The sequence below is a fragment of the Megalobrama amblycephala genome, linkage group LG15, assembly GCF_018812025.1.
Source record: "Megalobrama amblycephala isolate DHTTF-2021 linkage group LG15, ASM1881202v1, whole genome shotgun sequence".
Classification (NCBI taxonomy): Eukaryota; Metazoa; Chordata; class Actinopteri; order Cypriniformes; family Xenocyprididae; genus Megalobrama; species Megalobrama amblycephala.
The window spans coordinates 22,177,689-22,196,623 of NC_063058.1; the positions used below are offsets into that span (position 1 = coordinate 22,177,689).

Below are 18,935 nucleotides of genomic sequence, written 5' to 3' on the forward strand. Positions count from 1 at the left end.
TTGAATTTGAACCACATGGACTATTTTAACGATGTCTTTACTACCTTTCTGGGCCTTGAAATTGGTGGCAATTAAATTGATGTCTATGAAGGAGTCAGATACCTCCTTGGATTTCATCAAAAATATCTTAATTTGTGTTCTCCGAAGATGAACGAAGGTCTTACGGGTTTGGAACGACATGAGGGTGAGTCATTAATGACAGAATTCGCATTTTTGGGTGAACTAACCCTTTAACATCCTCTTGAATATTAGGCACAAGTAATTTTATATGATAAAAGAACTGAATAATGAATGTTGAAGATTAGTTGACTCAAAACTAAAAATTCTGCTATCATTTATTCACCCTCACGTCATTTCAAATCCATATTACTTTTGTTGTTTTTCTGTCAATACAATGAAAGTCAATGGGGACCGACAGGGTTATTTTGGACCCCATTTACTTTCATTATATGGACAAAAACGGTTCCACAAAAAGGTCCCGTCCTACTCAAATTCATATAGATTTGGAACAGCATGAGAATAAATGATGACAGACCTTTCATTTTTGGTATCATTTGAATGCTTTTTCTTCTGTCAAGAGTACTAATGTACTTTAATAATGTCCATTTTTGAAACGTGACATGTATAATATCAAATGTAGCACACGAACATGTTCTGTTTAATCTGTTTGTGCTACTTAAAATGTGTCTGACACCCTTTGAGCACTGTGATGGAGGAAGTTGAATTGCACTTGCCTTAAAGCTGCTGCTGTCTTACAGTATTCATAGTGATCGTAAAAGCGCACTACACAGCAGTTTCTTCACATCAGTGACATTCCCTCTGACTTTTCTTGTCCATTTTGACCGTCTGTAAGTAGTTTGTGTGTATTAACCATTAACCTCAAGGCATCTTTATTAAAAGACTTGGGAAAAAAAAAGCAAACCGTCTGCTCAAGTGAAACAGGAAATGTTAGTTTTAGCCATGCATTACAGAGAGATCACACACAGCATGCTGGTACCGTACGTGCGGTTTCACCCACACAACCCCTTCCCATACAGAGTCCAAACACTGGTTCAGGAAAGCCGTTCTGCTTTATTACAAAGAAAGGGAGCCTTAAAGGTGGTCAGAAAATACAAGATTGGTCTGTTTTTCGTACTATCGGTTTTCCCTTTCCTACGAAATGCTTCTATTCAAATAGCTGCAGCTGAAATGTGTCCACCCCCTTGGTTTTTGCGCAATACAGATGTCCTTGGTAGGCCTTCCGTGTCGCCTTTATTCATTTAGTTGAATTGGTCTTTAAGTGCACAGGGTAACAAACGTGATTCCCCGTCTGGCAGCTTAACATACTGTTCACTAATTTTTTTTGTCTTTTGCATTTTTGCTTCTACCACATAATGCCATTTCTGTTTTACCTCCTAAAAACGAGGTCAAGCATAGTTACTTCTTCCAAAATAGACGTAATGTATATATATATATAGATACATCTATCTATATATATCATATATATACACATTCATACATACATATCTTTATTCATGTGATGTCAAAAAATTAAAAAAATGTACACGTTTATTACAAAATCGTAACAAAGACTGAAAAGGGTTCGTATTCATTCTGGAACAATGTTTCTCGATAAGCTCACAACCGCCTGGTCCGCGGCTTGTGCCCAGCGGTCACTGAAACAGTCTGATTGGGTTTTATTGAAGCTAAGCAGAAAACAGCTCGGGATGAGGAACGCAAGTGGATGGAGCAAAAGGAATGACAAACAAAAGAAAAGAGGGGGGGAAAAGCACCTCCGTTATGTTAACGACAGGGCCGCGAGTCCTTCCAGACAACGACGGGAGCGGAGCGATTTTCCCACATTAAAAAAAAAGCAGAAAACAATTTTTGTGTTCTTTTATTACTAAATAGTGCAACAATGAACATTGCATTTTCTTTTGCCCTTGTGTATTCACATGTATTGGATTTGTCTTTGTGTCTGTCCTGTTTGGTAGCGCAGCGCGCTTCGGAAAACAAAGCGCGAGCTGCGTTTTTTTTTTTTTCTCTTTTAATACCAATGGATGTGTTTGTGTGCTGTACTGCAACTTCAAAGACTCCAGGCAAACACCAAAAGGGGCTTTCCATCAGAGGAGTAAACAAAACATTGACCCTGCTCGAAATGAAATGGAGGGAGAAGAAGAAGAAGAAAAAAAAAAACGTAAGAGGGGAATTTAAAAACAGAATGAAAATATATAGAAGTGTTTTTTTTTGTGTGTTCGGGCAGCACATAATTTGTAAGGCAGGGTCCCTCTCCCCAGTTCTTAAGGTGGAGACCCCCGCCACCCCCCCCTCCCCCTCCCGCAGTCCTTGTCCAGACAGTTGAGGAATAAAACCAGGTTTTTTGTGGTCGGGCAGGTCGGCTGGCTGTCTCTGGCCGATGGCTCCAAGAGCTCACGGGTGCTGATGGACGCAGCTTCAGAAGGCCTGCTGGGCCGGATTGTAATTGAAGGTGGTTGGCACGTGAGGCCGCTCCTCTAGCTTGTCGTATTCCAGGTGAAACTCCTGAGATGAGAGGAAAGCACAGAGCTGACGTCCAGCCATATTGAACGTTCAGTATGATAATGGCATATTTCGAAATTATCAGCATCGATAGATAACAGTGCACGACCGATCGATTAAGTACTTCAAAAGTGCACGTTTGGGGTTTTCAACTATTTATTAGTCAATTTTCACACTGCAGCCAATCGATTTAAATATTTAATCGCGATTCATTTTTTGCAGTGAACGTGTGAAAATGTGCAATTAAACAAGCATATATTAACATTTTTATCAAATTAAACAATATAATTTAATACAATTAATTTTAATATATTTAAAACACCTAAAAAAAAAAAAAAGATTCAGTTTCAAAAAATAAATTACTATAATATATTTGTTATTTTGTGTACATATCATTTGCTATTATTAAATTATGATTTTGATATTTTATCCAGAGTTGGCTCATATCGTATATTTTAAAGGGATAGTTCACCCAAAAATGAAAATTATCCCATGATTTACTCACCCTCAAGCCATCCTAGGTGTATATGACTACTTCTTTCAGACGGAAACAATTACAGATATATTTAAAATATATCCTGGCTCTTCCAAGATTTATAATGGAACTGAATAGGGGATTTTGAAGCCCAAAAAAAAAAATGTATCCATCCATCATAAAAGTAATCCATAATCCATAATCCAATTTTTATAAACTAAAATAACTAGCTTCTGGCAGACGACCGTACGCATACTGCGCAAGCCGATTGCGCCACAAGAGTAACCCGTGACGCGAATTATGACGCAGGATGTTGGAGAAATTTCGAATTTTAGACACTTCCAATTCCTGAGCAGTGTTCTGTTTTGCTCTATCCTTTTTCACGTTCGTCGTTCGTCATTGCGTCAGGTCAGACATCACTCTTTTGCCATAAATCAACGGGTACGGCCATCTGCCGGAAGCTAGTTATTATAGTTAAAGTAGATAGTAAGTAGATTGTCAAAAACGCTTTTGGACATTGTTGATATTTGAAATCAACCCAAACAAACCCACCCCTCTCTTTATTGCTCCGCCTCCAAAACTCACACTCCAATCCTGCTCCAAGTCGGTCTTGAACCCCGGCCCATTCGCTGCTGGCAGGTGAGGCGAGTGCACTAACAATGATGCTAAATACCACATTCTCTCATCTCTCTTTCTACAGTTTTTTTTTCTTTTCCAAATCTCCCTCTTGCTTGTTCTCTCTCCTCGACCATCATACGCCACCTAATACTGATTGGTTACATGTTTGTTGTTGGTGTCAGCCTGACTAACTTCCAAACAGTGTTTTTAAAAAACTACATACCTCACCTTTAATAAAGTTTTAAACATGGACATTTTTCTTACAAAAACCCAAAAAACGCCTTTATTAACCCCCGGGAGCCGAATGGATTACTTTTTATGATGGATGGAGGCATTTATTTGGGCTTCAAAATCTCACCCTCCATTCACTACCATTATAAAGCTTAGAAGAGTCAGGATATTTTTAAATATATCTCTGATTGTATTCGTCTGAAAGAAGATAGTCACAGTGCTTCCCACACATAGACTTTACTTGGGCGGGCCGCCCACGTATAATAACGGCCGCCCAAGTATATTCGGAGACACATTTTTGCTTTTATTATTTTTATCCTCTTATACTTTTATATCCGCGCAAGATAATGAAACCATCCGCGATCGATAAACTAGTCGTTTCGTACCTGCTCGTTATGTGTGCATCAGAACTGTTTACTCCCGCTAACATTCAAACGGGCGCTGCATTTTGCAAAGTCACAAGGGGGCGCTGTTGCGCTTTCTACAGGCTCGCGCAACAGCGCTTCAGACTGCTTCAAAGTGATTCTCAATCAATGAAAAGCGCAGATTTATGCCAAGCGATTGATAATGAACTCAAGTTGATGAATTATTACAATGTCTACTTTATGGCCTTTATATAAAATGTTTTAGATGATTGTAAGAATCTGAAGGATCAGCCTGCAACAGTACAGACATTTCAAAATAAGAGTCCCTGTGTATTTCGGGCTTGTTTATAATTAAAAGTCACACGCTAAGTTTTTTCTTTTTCTTTTGGGCATTATTGGTATTTTGGTTACACTATAAATTGTATAAGTAAAAGACTAAGAACATTATTTGACACATATATTATTCATTTTATAAATTTTACTAGTAAAATCTGTGTCCTATTCACTGAGAGAAACACTATATGACAACAAGGATGAACATAGGAAAAGGTGAACCATTTAAATGCTGTAATTTTGCATAATTTACAATGCATAATAATGCATAATGTTAGTATGTAATTAAATGTAATATGTTATTTAATTAAAATTAATTTCGATAAATAAAAATACTGTTAAAGATCACACATTGTTTGTTTGTCACATGTAGTAGACCATTTTTGTGCCGTGGGTAATAGGATTTTTCGCCCGGCTACCACCGCAAGTATATTTCAAACCTGTGGAAAGCCCTGAGTCATATACACCTAGGATGGCTTGAGGGTGAGCGACTCATGGGATTATTTTCATTTTTGGGTGAACTATCCCTTTAAGATATCGCATCGGGAGCCATTAGAAACCTCCAAAATGGCACAAATCAGATGTTAGGTTTCAGAAAAATCATCAGAAGACTAGCTGAAAACAAATAGATGGAGGAAGCAGACACCGATTTCAATATCTTTACCTTAGCGACCTTCCTCCAGTTATGACAATCAAAGAAGTAGTACGTTCCTCTCTCGTAGGTGTTGGTCTTTAGCGTGGGCTCCATGCCAGGTGCTCTTGTAATCCAAACCCTTTCCTCTTTATGGTACCGCCAATCCCGGTTGAAGCTGCAATACGACAAAACGTTCCATTTAACCTCTATTTACCAGCTAAATGTCTGGACAAAGAATGACTTAATCAGCAGGACGTACAGCTCAACGGCAGCGAGGAGTTGTAAGAGGTCTCCTCCGTTCATGTAGTAGAGGTAGAACAGCAGGTCTTCACCATATCGCCCCAGTTTTATTGCAGCCAGCTGTTTAGAGCACATTATGAGGTCAGCTGGGTGCGCATTACAATTTCAGTGCAGTTTTATTGAAGTGTTTATCACCTCACCTTGTCCCTTATGTGAATGTTGGTTAAGTACTCTGAAGGAACATGGAAGTCTAAAAAAAAAAAAAAGTTGCATTCATTACTGAAGAGCCAAAATGAGTTGGTCATCTTTACAAGTTTAGGTCAGACTAACTCTTACCAATGTCTTGTGGTCGACATGGAGCTGAAGCCCAGGGAGATGCAAACTTAGGATACAGATTCCTACAAGGAGTTGAAGAAAACAGAAATGAAGAAATGAATGTGTGGACAAAAAGAGAACACTGACAAGAAATCAATATTTGGCAATAGACTAAAGTATCATACTCTGGAGAGTTGAGGTTGAGTCCTAGCGTTGTTAGGTCGCTTCCTAAAGCCAGATGAACCATTCCAGGGTCCGTCTCAGCTGCCCGGATGAATGTCAGGAGTCCAATCATTCCAAACTGATCCGTCACCATTCCTGAGGGAATGTTTGTTACCTTGCCTATGAAAGACAAAAAGTTTGATTGAGTGTTTCCAATGGGCAGGATTCATACATCTTTTGACCAATCAATTTCCAAGAGTTTATAATATATTCATTCATTCATTGTTGATACTACATATATAGTGTTTATTGTGTAAAGAAAATGCTGTACTTATTCAATCAACCAGTTCTTTTTTTTTTACTCTTGCATTGCAAACAAGCAGAGACGGTCCAAAATGTGTGAAGCACTTGACGATAGAGGCGGGGTGGAGTTATACTGACAGTTTTGAGGATCTAATGGAGTTAAGAGTTTTAGTCACAAACACTTTTCAGTACTTTTCATTGGTTAAAGGTACACTATGTAACACGTATGACGAATCACGCAGGTACTGGGCTACTCCGCAGCGGTTGGCGCCCCGCTAAAATTGTCCGAAGATAAACACTTATTATAGGTGTACCATAGTGATTCAGGATAACGGTTTGGAAGATTGATTCATGATGTAGTCGCTCATATAAATTTTGAACAAAAAAAAAAAATGACAGTGTACCTTTAAAGGTCCTGTTTTTCGTGGTTTTTTGAAGCTTTGATTGTGTTTATAGTGTGCAATATAACATGTGTTCATGTTTCGCGTGTAAAAACACAGTATTTTTCACATAATTTACTTATCTGTATACCGCTGTTTCCACTGTCATAAAAACGGGCTGATGACTTCCTTGTTCTATGAAGTCCCTCCTTCAGAAATACGTAACGAGTTCTGATTGTGCCAGCGGTTCCTGTGTTGTGATTCGACAGCAGCTTAGCAAACCTTGCCCGGAAAGGTCACGCCTCTTACCATAACGTGGAGATGCACGCGCTCAGTGTTATTGTAAACATGTCTTTAATTTTACCCTATCAATTTGAGCCGGAATCAGACCAGGTGATTGGACTGCGGGATGAAAATAACAGCGTTTCGACGACATGGCGACAAACACACTCTACAAACGCAACTCTTGTGTATTCCTGTGGGCGGAGGTTAGTCAAAAAACTGTTTTAGTGACGTCATTAAAGAAGGAAGTAGAGGGATGTAGTCCAAACTGGCCGTTCGATGTAGGCGACTTCTGTTAAATAAAATATCTCGCTTGACATTGAACTTTGAGCTTTAAAATTTCACAGATTTTATTTATACTCTAACAACAACATTACACACTAACTAAAGTTTGAAACATAGGATCACGAAGAACGGGACCTTTAAATATTTGCAAAACCCAGAGAAAGACAAAATAGTAATGATTTTTTGAAAAAAAATTAAATAAATATGGAGATACGAGGTTTCTGTCCGACAGCAATGCAAAAAATTTTTAGTTATGAAATTTATTACTATAAAAACTAGTTATTGTTTTTAAATAATAAAGGATGATTGACTTTAAAAATACTTTACATCCATTTTAAATTATTTTATATTTACATTTTTATATTTAAATAAATAGGGTTTTTTACTCAAAATAAAAATTTAAGATATTGTTTTACTTTTCATGGGGATTATTAGTATTATTATTAAATATATAAACTTAAAATGGAAACCCAGACTGGTGCATTGAAACCTGCCTAAACAAATTCTTGATTAACATACTTCATTAAAGTATTAGTTCACTTCAGAACTCAAATTTTCCTGATCATTTACTCACCCCCATGTCATTCAAGATGTTCATGCCTTTCTTTCTTCAGTCGAAAAGAAATTAAGGTTTTTGATGAAAACATTCCAGGATTTTTCTCCATATAGTGGACTTCAACAGGGTTCAACGGGTTGAGGGTCCAAATTGCAGTTTCATTGCAGCTTCAAAGCGCTCTACATGATCCCAGATGAGGAATAAGGGTCCTATCTAGTGAAACAATCGGCCATTTTCTGCTCTGCGATCCGCCATGCATCACGTTAGAAAGGTCACGCATGACGTAGGTGGAAGTTCCGCGGTACGCCGAAAAACTCCATCTCATTTTCCCCTCCAACATCGTTGTTTTACCTTTTTTCTGTAAAAGGTGTTCGACTTAGACTTTGCACGCTCATTTTGTAAACAATGGATCGGTACTTCCGCCTACGTCACACGTGAACTTTCTAATGTGATAACGTAATGCGTGGCACATCGCAGAGCTAGTGCAAGATGAGCATTTGTGGTTGAACATTTTTTTATTTTTTTTTTAGAAAATGACTGATTGTTTCACTAGATAAGACCCTTATTCCTCGTCTGGTATCATTTAAAGCCCTTGAAGCTGCACTGAAACTGTAATTTTGACCTTCAACCTGTTGGTAGCCATTGAAATCCACTATATGGAGAAAAATCCTGGAATGTTTTCCTCAAAAACCTTGATTTCTTTTCGAATAAAGAAAGACATGAACATCTTGGATGACATGGGGGTGAGTAAATTATCAGGAAATTTTAATTCAGAAGTGAACTAATCCTTTAAAGCACATTACTTGTTTTATTCAACAATCATGTTTTCAAAGCTGGAAGTCGTTTGAAATACATCCATGCATGTTGCTAGAAGGCCTCACCATCAGGCAACACCTGGATCCCTTTCTTTTGCTGGTTGTTATTCTGTGCTGATGATGTCTTGTCGCCGGGAAATTTGGGTCCATCTGCACTTGAGCTGCCCTTGCCTGAGGAGTTCAAGTTCTGTGGAGACAGAAGAGGCCAGGACAATGAGTTAAAGGTCAAGCAATCATGTAGCACTGGACAGCATCACTTCAAACATTAATTGCCAAGTATCCTTACCCATCCTGCAAAACAATGACATGTTATTTATGCAATGTCTCTCTGAAGCTTATGAAAGATCAAATTCAGGTAATACTGACTGATTTGCTTTCATCCGTGCTCAATGTTGGGTCCTTGTAGTTGGGCCCGGGTAGGGCAGGGAAGTCTTCGTTGTGAATCGAGAAGTCCTGCGACTGTTCGTTCGATGGCTTTGTGACCATTCCAACTATGGAGAGACACATTTTAACAAAGGTTTGAGGGTTATTGTGAGGAAATAAAAATAAAACCCCTGACCTTGTCATGCATTCACAACACATCATCCATTCAAGGAGAAGCGTGCTTAGTAATAAAAACTAAGAGGGTTTGGGTTTCAGCAAAGTAATGCGACTGTGTAAAATGAACTCGTACCATAGGGTGCCCTTCCAGCCAGTGGATTATGCAAAGGTGTTGGGTTGCCGTTTCCCTCCCTCCGACTTCTGTCTGCAAGTGCTGGGAATTCTGAGAGGTCTATTCCTGTCACATTTTCACTCCCATCTGCCACACAGACGATAGAAAAAGAATACAATAAGAATGGGCTACTTCTCTTTCTAGGATACAATTTAAGCGTCACGGTTCCTGTCATGGTGTATCATCACCAAGCATGTTCAGTGAAGCACTCACCTGTCCCGTTGAAGATGTTATTGGATAAGGAGTTCATTCCAAACCCCTGGCTCCGGCCCATTCCAAATCCTGACATACTACAATGACACACATGAGGATTTGACCCTTTTGTTAAGGTCAGTCTTAATCAGTCTTGATTGGCCTTATCTTGGCCTAAGGTGAAAGTTAATTAAAATACATAATATGTATTTAAGATTATGAGAAGCCACTTTTTTACCATAAAATCAGCTTCAATTTTAACAATAAACAAAGACGACGTGTATATTTAAGAAAGGAGATTCTAACAAGCTTCATATGTGCTCATCAACCATAAATGTGCACAGAAAACAAGCCTTATAAAATATGTAAGCCTGTTATTTGGTTTTAATGGGAAAGTCCATAAACAGACAAGACTCAACATTAAGGATGGCTTGCTGGTCCAGGGACAGAGTAAGAGTGTTTTGAGCCAGTTGATGGAAGTGCGCAATTGGGTTACTGCTATACAGTACCATTCAAATGTTTATTCAGTACGATTTTTCTTTTAAGAACGTAATACTTTTATTCATTAAGGAAACATTAAATTGATCAAAAGTGACAGTAAAGATTTATATAGTGTTACAAAGGATTTCTACTAAAAAAAAAATGCTGTTTTACATTTTCTATTAATCAAAGAATCCTGGGGGGAAAAAAATCAGTTTTCACAAAAATATTAAGCAATACAACTGTTTTTAACTTTGATAATAATGATAAATGTTTCTTGAGCAGCAAATACAACACACGTAACAAATACATACAACTAATCAGTAATGTATTCCATTATTTCCCAGTAAAAGTGTTTAATTTATTGCTGTCTGTGAGTTTCTTGTATAATTATAATAATAGTACAATTTTCAGCTATTAATGCAGATAAAATCTGACAAAAAGCAATGTGTACAAATGTATAAGTAATACATTTTAAAGTGCCCCATTATGCTATTTTAAAGGTTCCTAATGCAAATTTTCTAATAAACATTGCAGCATCACCTCTTTTCTCAGTGTCTGAAACAGTTTGATCAAAGATTCGGTCTCTCTAAACGCCTTCTTTCCAAAGTGCATGCAAAGTGGATTTGTTTTCACAGCGCAGAAAACAGTGTCTTCTCGACATGTCGACAACACGAACCAGACTCTTTCACAACTACAGTGTTTGAGGGTCAAAGTAGACATTGTTCACGGGCAGCCAATAAAGACCACAGGCAGGCATTATGCAAATTTGTTACAAACCTACATAGGTTCGAGCAGGAAGTAAAGGTCCTTGCACACGGAGTCCGCAATTTTCATATGCGTAATCCTAAAAATAAGTCTATTCAATCCTGAGATTGCGTAGAGAGGAAGGAGAGTTCCACCTCCTTATCAAGGAGCTGTCGGGATTATCCCAGAATGTCAGCGGCTCAGTTTGATGCTTTGCTACTGGTGCACTTTTTTTGTCATACAGTGCTTTGAGCTGCGAGACGAAGTGGATCAACTTGTCAGACGTCATTCTGGATTTTGGCATTCACTTGTACGGTGGCTCTGAATTGTCAAAACACCTCTCAAAATGCTTGCTACGGATGCGAAAAATGCAGAAAATTGAACCCGATCCAAAAATTTTTTATGACAGACAAAAGTTTCAGAGGCAGTGTGTAAACGTGATTGACACAACATGAGGTCGTATTTATTTTTTTAACGTGCAAAATTTCTGACGAAATTTCGGACTCAGTGTGCAAAGACCTTAAAGGTGCCCTAGAATTAAAAATTGAATTTATTTTGGCATAGTTAAATAACAAGAGTTCAGTACATGGAAATGGCATACAGTGAGTCTCAAACACCATTGTTTCCTCCTTCTTATATAAATCTCATTTGTTTAAAAGACCTCCGAAGAACAGGCGAATCTCAACATAACACTGACTGTTACGTAACAGTCGGGATCATTAATATGTACGCCCAAAATATTTGCATATGCCAGCTCATGTTCAAGGCATTACACAAGGGCAGTCAGTATTAACGTCTGGATCTGTGCACAGCTGAATCATCAGACTAGGTAAGCAAGCAAGAACAACAGCGAAAAATGTCAGATGGAGCGAATAATAACTGACATGATCCATGATTACATTATATTTTTAGTGATATTTGTAAACTGTCTTTCTAAATGTTTTGTTAGCATGTTGCTAATGTACTGTTAAATGTGGTTAATGTTACCATCGTTTCTTACTGTATTCACGGAGACAAGAGTCGTCACTATTTTCATTATTAAACACTTGCAGTCTGTGTAATTCATAAACACAACTTCATTCTTTATAAATCTCTCCAACAGTGTAGCATTAGCCGTTAGCCACGGAGCATAGCCTCAAACTCATTCAGAATCAAATGTAAACATCCAAATAAATACAATATTCACATAATCCGATGTATGCATGCAGCATGCCTGACGAACACTTTGTAAAGATCCATTTGAGGGTTATATTAGCTGTGTGAACTTTGTTTATGCAATGATAGAGGGTGGGCGAGCATTTAAAGGGGCCGCAGCCTGAATCGGCGCATTTCTGATTATGCCCCAAAATAGGCAGTTAAAAAAATTTATTAAAAAAAATCTATGGGGTATTTTGAGCTGAAACTTCACAGACACATTCAGGGGACAACTAAGACTTATATTACATCTTGTAAAAAAACGTTCGATGGCACCTTTAAGACTAATTACTGACGAATTGTTTCAGGCAGTTCAGAATCACTTCTTTCTTTCAGGAGACAACAACACTAATTATTTGTACTTTGATCTTTGAAACATTTAGGGCTGCCCACGACTAAAGATTTTTCAAGTCAACTAGTAGTAGTTCATTTAAGCGATTATTCGACTACTCGCACATTTATATTAATAAACCATATAAATCATAATGAGCCTTTAATTGCCTATTGCCACATTTATCTAGGTAAACATTAGAGCGAGCGGCCATGTAAAGCTGCTACTACTTACATGTTTCAAGTGATAAACCATATTTGAGGTTGATGCATGATAGGTGAACATTTGGATTTTTTTCTGACATAATGTAATTACCACAAGGACCCGCCATTAACAATCTGTCCATCACCAGTGTTGGGGGTAAGTAACTTGAGTTATGTAATCAGATTACTTTTTTCCAAGTAACTAGTAAAGTAAAGCATTACTTTTAAATTTACAACAAAATATCTGAGTTACTTTTTTAAATAAGTAACGCAAGTTACTTTGTCTTCCCATTTATTGACTGACAGCTCTCCTGTCTCCATGTTGAGAGAAATGGGAGTAAGTGCAGAGTGTAAACATGACGGTTATTCTAGACTAAGGCCACGTTCACACTGTCAGTTTTACGGACTGAGAACCGCATTTACTTACAGGTGTGAGTCTCGAAATGTCCTGTTCAAACAGCAACTTGCAGTAGCGTCTCGAATACTGTCTGTATGAACGTGCAACGAGAGTCAAGCCCGTATTCTCACTAGTAACCATAGCGACAGTGACCAAAATAATATCAAAGATGGTGACGTCCATAAAACTGAAAAGACTTATACTTTTGACAGGACAGAGTCCAACTGAGTCTCAAGGTCATCCATCAAATGATCATTAACTGGCAGCAGCTTTAATATAAACATGCGCTTGCTGGACACATTTAACCATTGCACTTGCGTCTCCCATCCTTTGCAGTTTCTCGTGCATGACACGGCATTTGAGTCGCGCATAAAACACAAAACTGATGGGAGCAGATCTGGTGAAGAATAGTGACTGGATCTAAAACATTCAGACGACACACAGCTCATATCTCCCTTGCTCTAAGTTACCAAAAGTGAAACCACACACACAAAAAATGTGAGTTGTCCAGTCCTGTCCAATCCAGTGCGAATATTCCTAGAACGCGCTTGTGAGTCTTGAAAATTTACGGGTGCGAGTTCGGTTATAGAGTGCGGTTGTCACTCTCCTAAATAACCGTACTGGTGTGTGAACATACCGTATTAAGGCCTCAAATACAGGACTGACAACCGTATTCTGCTTCTGTGTGAACGTGGTCTAATTGTGAACATACATTTACTCATTTAATTATTTTTCTGCATCCTATTCTACTGTATTCCAGAATGGCAGCACAGCTATAAGGTTAGTTTGAGCTGCACCCTCTACTGTACAGGCGTGAATTTGCATTTCCTTCAGCCTGAGGCTTATTCATTTCACTTTTGGTGTGAAAGGGCCTTTACATTTGCCAAAAATAGAACTTTTTTTGTTGTTATAAAAAAACAAACAAACAAGCCCAGCCCAGGTGAGAAAAAGTAACACAAAAGTAATGCAACGTAGTATTTTTATGCAAAGTAATTCCATAAAAAGTAATGAAATAACAGGGAATAACGCAATATTGTAATGCATTACTTTTAAAAGTAACTTTCCCCAACATTGGCTACGTTTACATGCACCCAAATAATCCACTTGTAATCGGATTGACGGCTCAAACGGATTGAAAAACGTTCATGTAAACACCTTAATCGATCCGATTGAGCTCGATCCGAATGAAATTTCGATCGGATTGAAAGGGGTGGTTTATTCCTTTTCTAATCCGATCCAACAGCAAAAAAATATCATGTTAACGCTTGAATCCGACTACTTTCTCAATCGTATTAATCGTATAGTCTCTGAGCACACGTGCAGTGCAATGTTGACACGCATTACGCAGTGCGCAAGTTCGCGTTCACGTCTTTAGTTGTAAAGATGTATGCCAACAGGCAGTGGCGTATGTATCCCTTCGTCATTATATTGGGATTTTTTCCGTTTTAAAACAAAAATGGGAGCCAGTGGATATCACACAAGAAGCAACGTGCAAACTTTGCGCAAGAGTTATGCCGGTGAAAAAGTCTCAACCTCGGTCAGTATTCACTACAGAAAGTGAAAGTAAAAAGTGACGGAGCTGTCTGAGGCTGCATTAACGGAGCATATTCTCTCAGAGAGACGAATTTCAACATAAAATGCTGATAACGGCATATAACTGTCTAAATTTATTCCATTATTTCTTTTGTGGCAGTACATAGTATTATAATATTAATGTAATAATGAAAGAAAGAAGCCTAACCTAATAGTAATGTAACATGCCTACATTAATTGGAAATGCCAAATCTTCTTAATATTGCCTAGATTTGATACTTTTGACAATATCTCATCGATACATGATCGTCTGTTGACGTAACCCGGGTTACCGCAAGTGTGATTGATATGACGTCACACACGCAAGAGCGCGTGCGCAAAAGTTTTAATCGGAATGTATATAAAACACATGTAAACGGATATTTAAACCAGATTACAGTGTTTAGAGTACATGTAAACAGATCTGCAGTCGGATTCAATTCATGTAAACGTAGCCATTGTCTGTCACAGACTGCGTGACTTCGCCACTTCCTGCGGAGGGTTTATTTCTGCGACTAACCACTGATAAAATTTTGGTCGACTAAGCCTCTTCTCGTCGACTATTAGGGGGCAGCCCTAGAAACTTTGCAAAGCTTTTATATTCACAAACAGCTATATTACACACTACATGAAAGGTAATATCCAAACAAACAAAAAAAGCATAATGGGGCACTTTAAAATAAATATAAGTATAAAATTATATTTATTATTTGGACTAGTCCAACCCTCAATCCATCCTTACTGTTGAGCCGTGCCATAAACGATAAAGATTCTATTACTGTGGCAAATGAAAGCATTGAACATTACATTCATACTAAGTCAATTTATAGTTTGTTTTATTCCCATATCGTTGAACATAATCTGACCACTGTCCTGGCACTGGCATTTCTTTCTTATTCCTGTACTAATTAACATGTTAAATTGACAGCCTTACCAAAACAAGTCATGTTTGCTCTCTCACGTGTGGCCAGTCTTACCTGTTGATGGTGAATGGCTGGCGTGCTGGCTGCTGTTTGGGCATGCAGATAATGCTGGGAGAGCTGCGGTTAGGGCTGCCCAGGCCAGAGCTGCCCATGCTGTTGGTCCTGCCGCTCATGCCCATGCCCTGCCCTACCTGCGAGCTCATCATGTTCCTGGTGTTCATGGGCAGGATGCCCCTGCGGAACATCAGCAAGGATGGGACTTAGCACAGCAGATCACGTCATCCCACACAACATAAAACACGCAGAGGTGATCGTGTACCTGTTCGGCGAAGGTGGTGTGTGGAGGGACATTGTTGGGACGCCTGTTGTTGGGGTGCTATGGCTCGGTAACTGAGTGCCTTGTGTTAAACTCCGGTTCAGTTGAGGATTGTTGTTGCTCATACGTTGTATGTTGCTCATTGAGAAACCTAGTGCACCTACAAATTGAGAAACCCTGATCAAATGGTGCTCGGAATCAGAGAGCATAGTCTTTTTATGAGCAGCATTTATCAGTGACATAAGCCGGATCGAAGACTTGTACTCACTTTGCGGACCATACAAACTCGCACCAAGCTGTGACAATTGACCTGACGATGACGGCGAGGGTGATGGCAGCATCTGTAAAACAAGACAACTTAGAACTTCATCTGAACTAATATGTAAATGAGAGCTGACATTACTTTTCATATATACATATTTACATTTATACAACCGTTCATATGTTGTAGCCGTGAAGATTTTTGAAAGAAGTCTCTTATGCTCAGCAAGGCTCTCTATTTCCCTTACTGACAAATGAAAGATGCTTTTTAGCGCTAATGCAACATAAGAACAAACGACGCTAGGGCTGGGCGATGAAATGATAGCGATAATTATCGTGATATAATTTTCCTCAATAAAATATCAAGAGTTCGATAAACATTCGATAATGTATATGCGCTAAAAACGGAATGAAACTCGGCCCAAAGTTCAAATGGCACAAGCTTACTCTCTGTTCTGTCTCGGTCATGTGACCACTAAACAGCGCCGTGAGATCCAGTGAGAAGCGCTTTAATTCAATGAAGAACACAAATGTCTCTGTAGTTTAAGCTAGTTTAAAGCCAGATGAATCAGGAGAAACACTATGTGCAACAAAACAGAATGCTTTTTAATCTACAAATCACCATCATTTACAATGTATTTTTACTGTTGTAACACTATTCATATCGGATTGTACTATTAATGTAGACATAAATGCATTAAAGGAAGAGACTAACAGGGTAGAGAAGATATCGTTGAATAAAGTTATTATTTTTGTTTTGTTTTTGCGCACAAAAAGTATTCTCGTCGCTTCATAACATTAAAGTTGAACCACTGTAGTCACATGGACTATTTTAACAATGTCTTTACTACCTTTCTGGGCCTTGAATGTGGTAATTTCATTGCTTTCTATGGGAGATATATTCTCAGATTTTATCAAAAACGTCTTAATTTGGGTGCTGAGGATGAACCAAGGTCTTGCGGGTTTGAAACGACATGAGGGTGAGTAATTAATGACCGAAATTTCATTTTTGGGTGAACTAACCCTTTAACGGTCTGGTTTCTACAACTTTCACTTAAGAGCAAAAATCTGCCAATTGACATTTATCGTGATCGATATCAACTGATATGAACATTTTCATCATGATAATTTTTTTTGGCCACATCGCCCAGCCCTAAACGACGCACATTAGATGTGTATTTGATGGTTTATCTGTGTTTTTTATTACTGTCATTCAAATAATGAGAAATACAGTTTGCCACAACTTGCAGTTCAGTTCTCCTCATAAAACTGCTAAATGGTAGAGTCATAATTTGTTTCCACCATGATTCTTCATTGGCACGCTCCCAACTTACAAAGTCTGAAAATTATGATATTATAGTGGCATTCATGTGCGCTTAACTCATAAACACAATCATTTCGCTATGACTTCAATGCATTAAGAATAGTTTCAGTACTGTAATTTGCGAGTAATGTTTTGAGCCATATGTACATGTTTATGAAGGACTGTAAAAAGTTATTTGCCAAATAAAAAATGTATTATTTTGGCGTGAAAACATTTTAACATATTAAGATATTTTTTGGTGGTCAGGTCAGTGGAAATGTTGGCAGTGCACGTGAAATGTTAATAATAATGTATATTCTAATACAACGATAATGTAATGTTTTTTCATTCTATCTGACCTCTGGTCAACAAAAGCTTTAGACACAATGGACATAACAATTAGGATTCACTAACGACTGTTCTTACGTCTTTCTCCGATCGATGCGGGAACATTGACTGCTGGCCATAGTACATCTCATCAGGGTAGTCACTTTCGACCCCCTCAACAAACTTCTTTCTCGTTGCACTGAACATTCCGTTTGTCACCTATGGAAAAAGAGGAGACGGTTATGATATTTAATCCTGATCACCCACATGTGAAGCAAAATCATATCAGATTATCTCTGCACACATGTAGTGGACATATCATTAACCAGTTCTACATAGCACCACTGAGAACTAGTAATAAATAATGAATTACCACTGCAGAACAAGACCTAAGGCTATATGCTGCTTTAAAGTGCATTATGAAAAAACACAGGCTGTTTTTTTCCAACCCAATCACAATGTGCAAGATTAAACTTTAACGCAATTTAGCGAATGGTCTTATGCTAGAAGAACATATAGTCTGCTATGGCGGTACGTTGTTAAATTAATAACGTATTCATATATTCAGAACACAGCAGATATTTGTCCTATGGCTGGAAAAGAAACAAATATCGCTTTCGAAACTGACACTTGACAACAAACCAGCTTAATTCACCAGCTAAATCCATGAAGAAACACCAATTACTAGCCAGATACATCAACAAACTCACATTTCAACAAACAATAACATTATTCATAATATTAAAACTGATTCCTACGTGTCATGATGTTACGGACATACTTGCAGAGAGAAATAAGTAAAATAAACACTGGCATGTCGCGAAATGTTCTCATTTATGTCAGCTAGTTAGCTTTGCCGTTAGCTGTGTACCTGCTAACTAGACATTTTCGGCATAAATAGAGATTTCAATGAAAACCAAAACACATTGAACCATTTAATCTATATTAGTCAGGATGTATTAGTATTACACCAGATGTCTAGACATACATAATGCATGTATCTATCTGTTTAAACGGTTTAGGCCTCTGTCTCGGCTGTCTGTTTTTGTTAGCGCTTAGCGCTAGTCGGCTAACTCTGGCCTCCAGAACAAAAACAGAAACCAGTAAAGCCGTGCAAACGTGTCATTGCATTCATTCAGCTACTAAATATCTGCTTGGATATACGCATAAAGCTGCAAATGTTCATTTGGCCCTGTATATGCGATGCAAACCCTGTTGTGCAATGTATTTCTTTTGGTGAAAATGGAATTGACTAACCGCATTAATTTACCCTCTCCTCGCAGATCCAAGATGGCTGTGAATCCTACAGGCGAGAATGCTGGGGGAATAGCCTTTACCCTCTGACCCCTTGACCTTCAGTTTATTTCATACTAGACTGAAAATTGTTCTGGATACAGTCTGCTGGATATTAGATACTCTACAGGACACTTTGGAGATTTTTATTATGTTATAATAGGATGATACTC

The 18,935-nt window shown here is 38.3% G+C and overlaps 1 protein-coding gene across 2 annotated transcripts; it reads right to left on the minus strand.

The window, feature by feature from the left end:
- Nucleotides 1-1,860: 1,860 nt before the first annotated feature.
- cnot2 (CCR4-NOT transcription complex, subunit 2) lies at nucleotides 1,861-18,860 on the minus strand. Of its 2 annotated transcripts, none has more exons than XM_048158159.1 (15): nucleotides 18,727-18,860; nucleotides 17,569-17,688; nucleotides 15,847-15,919; nucleotides 15,582-15,738; nucleotides 15,317-15,496; nucleotides 9,437-9,513; nucleotides 9,185-9,310; nucleotides 8,878-9,002; nucleotides 8,578-8,698; nucleotides 5,914-6,070; nucleotides 5,750-5,811; nucleotides 5,614-5,663; nucleotides 5,433-5,533; nucleotides 5,204-5,348; nucleotides 1,861-2,520 (listed from the first exon to the last, which is right to left on the minus strand). In XM_048158159.1, exons 2-15 carry the CDS (start codon nucleotides 17,674-17,676, stop codon nucleotides 2,434-2,436), a joined length of 1,569 nt encoding a protein of 522 aa, XP_048014116.1. In that variant the 5' UTR covers nucleotides 17,677-17,688; nucleotides 18,727-18,860; the 3' UTR covers nucleotides 1,861-2,433. The 2 variants fall into 2 exon arrangements, with proteins under 2 accessions (XP_048014116.1, XP_048014117.1); XM_048158160.1 differs by having other exon boundaries at nucleotides 18,740-18,759.
- Nucleotides 18,861-18,935: the final 75 nt, after the last annotated feature.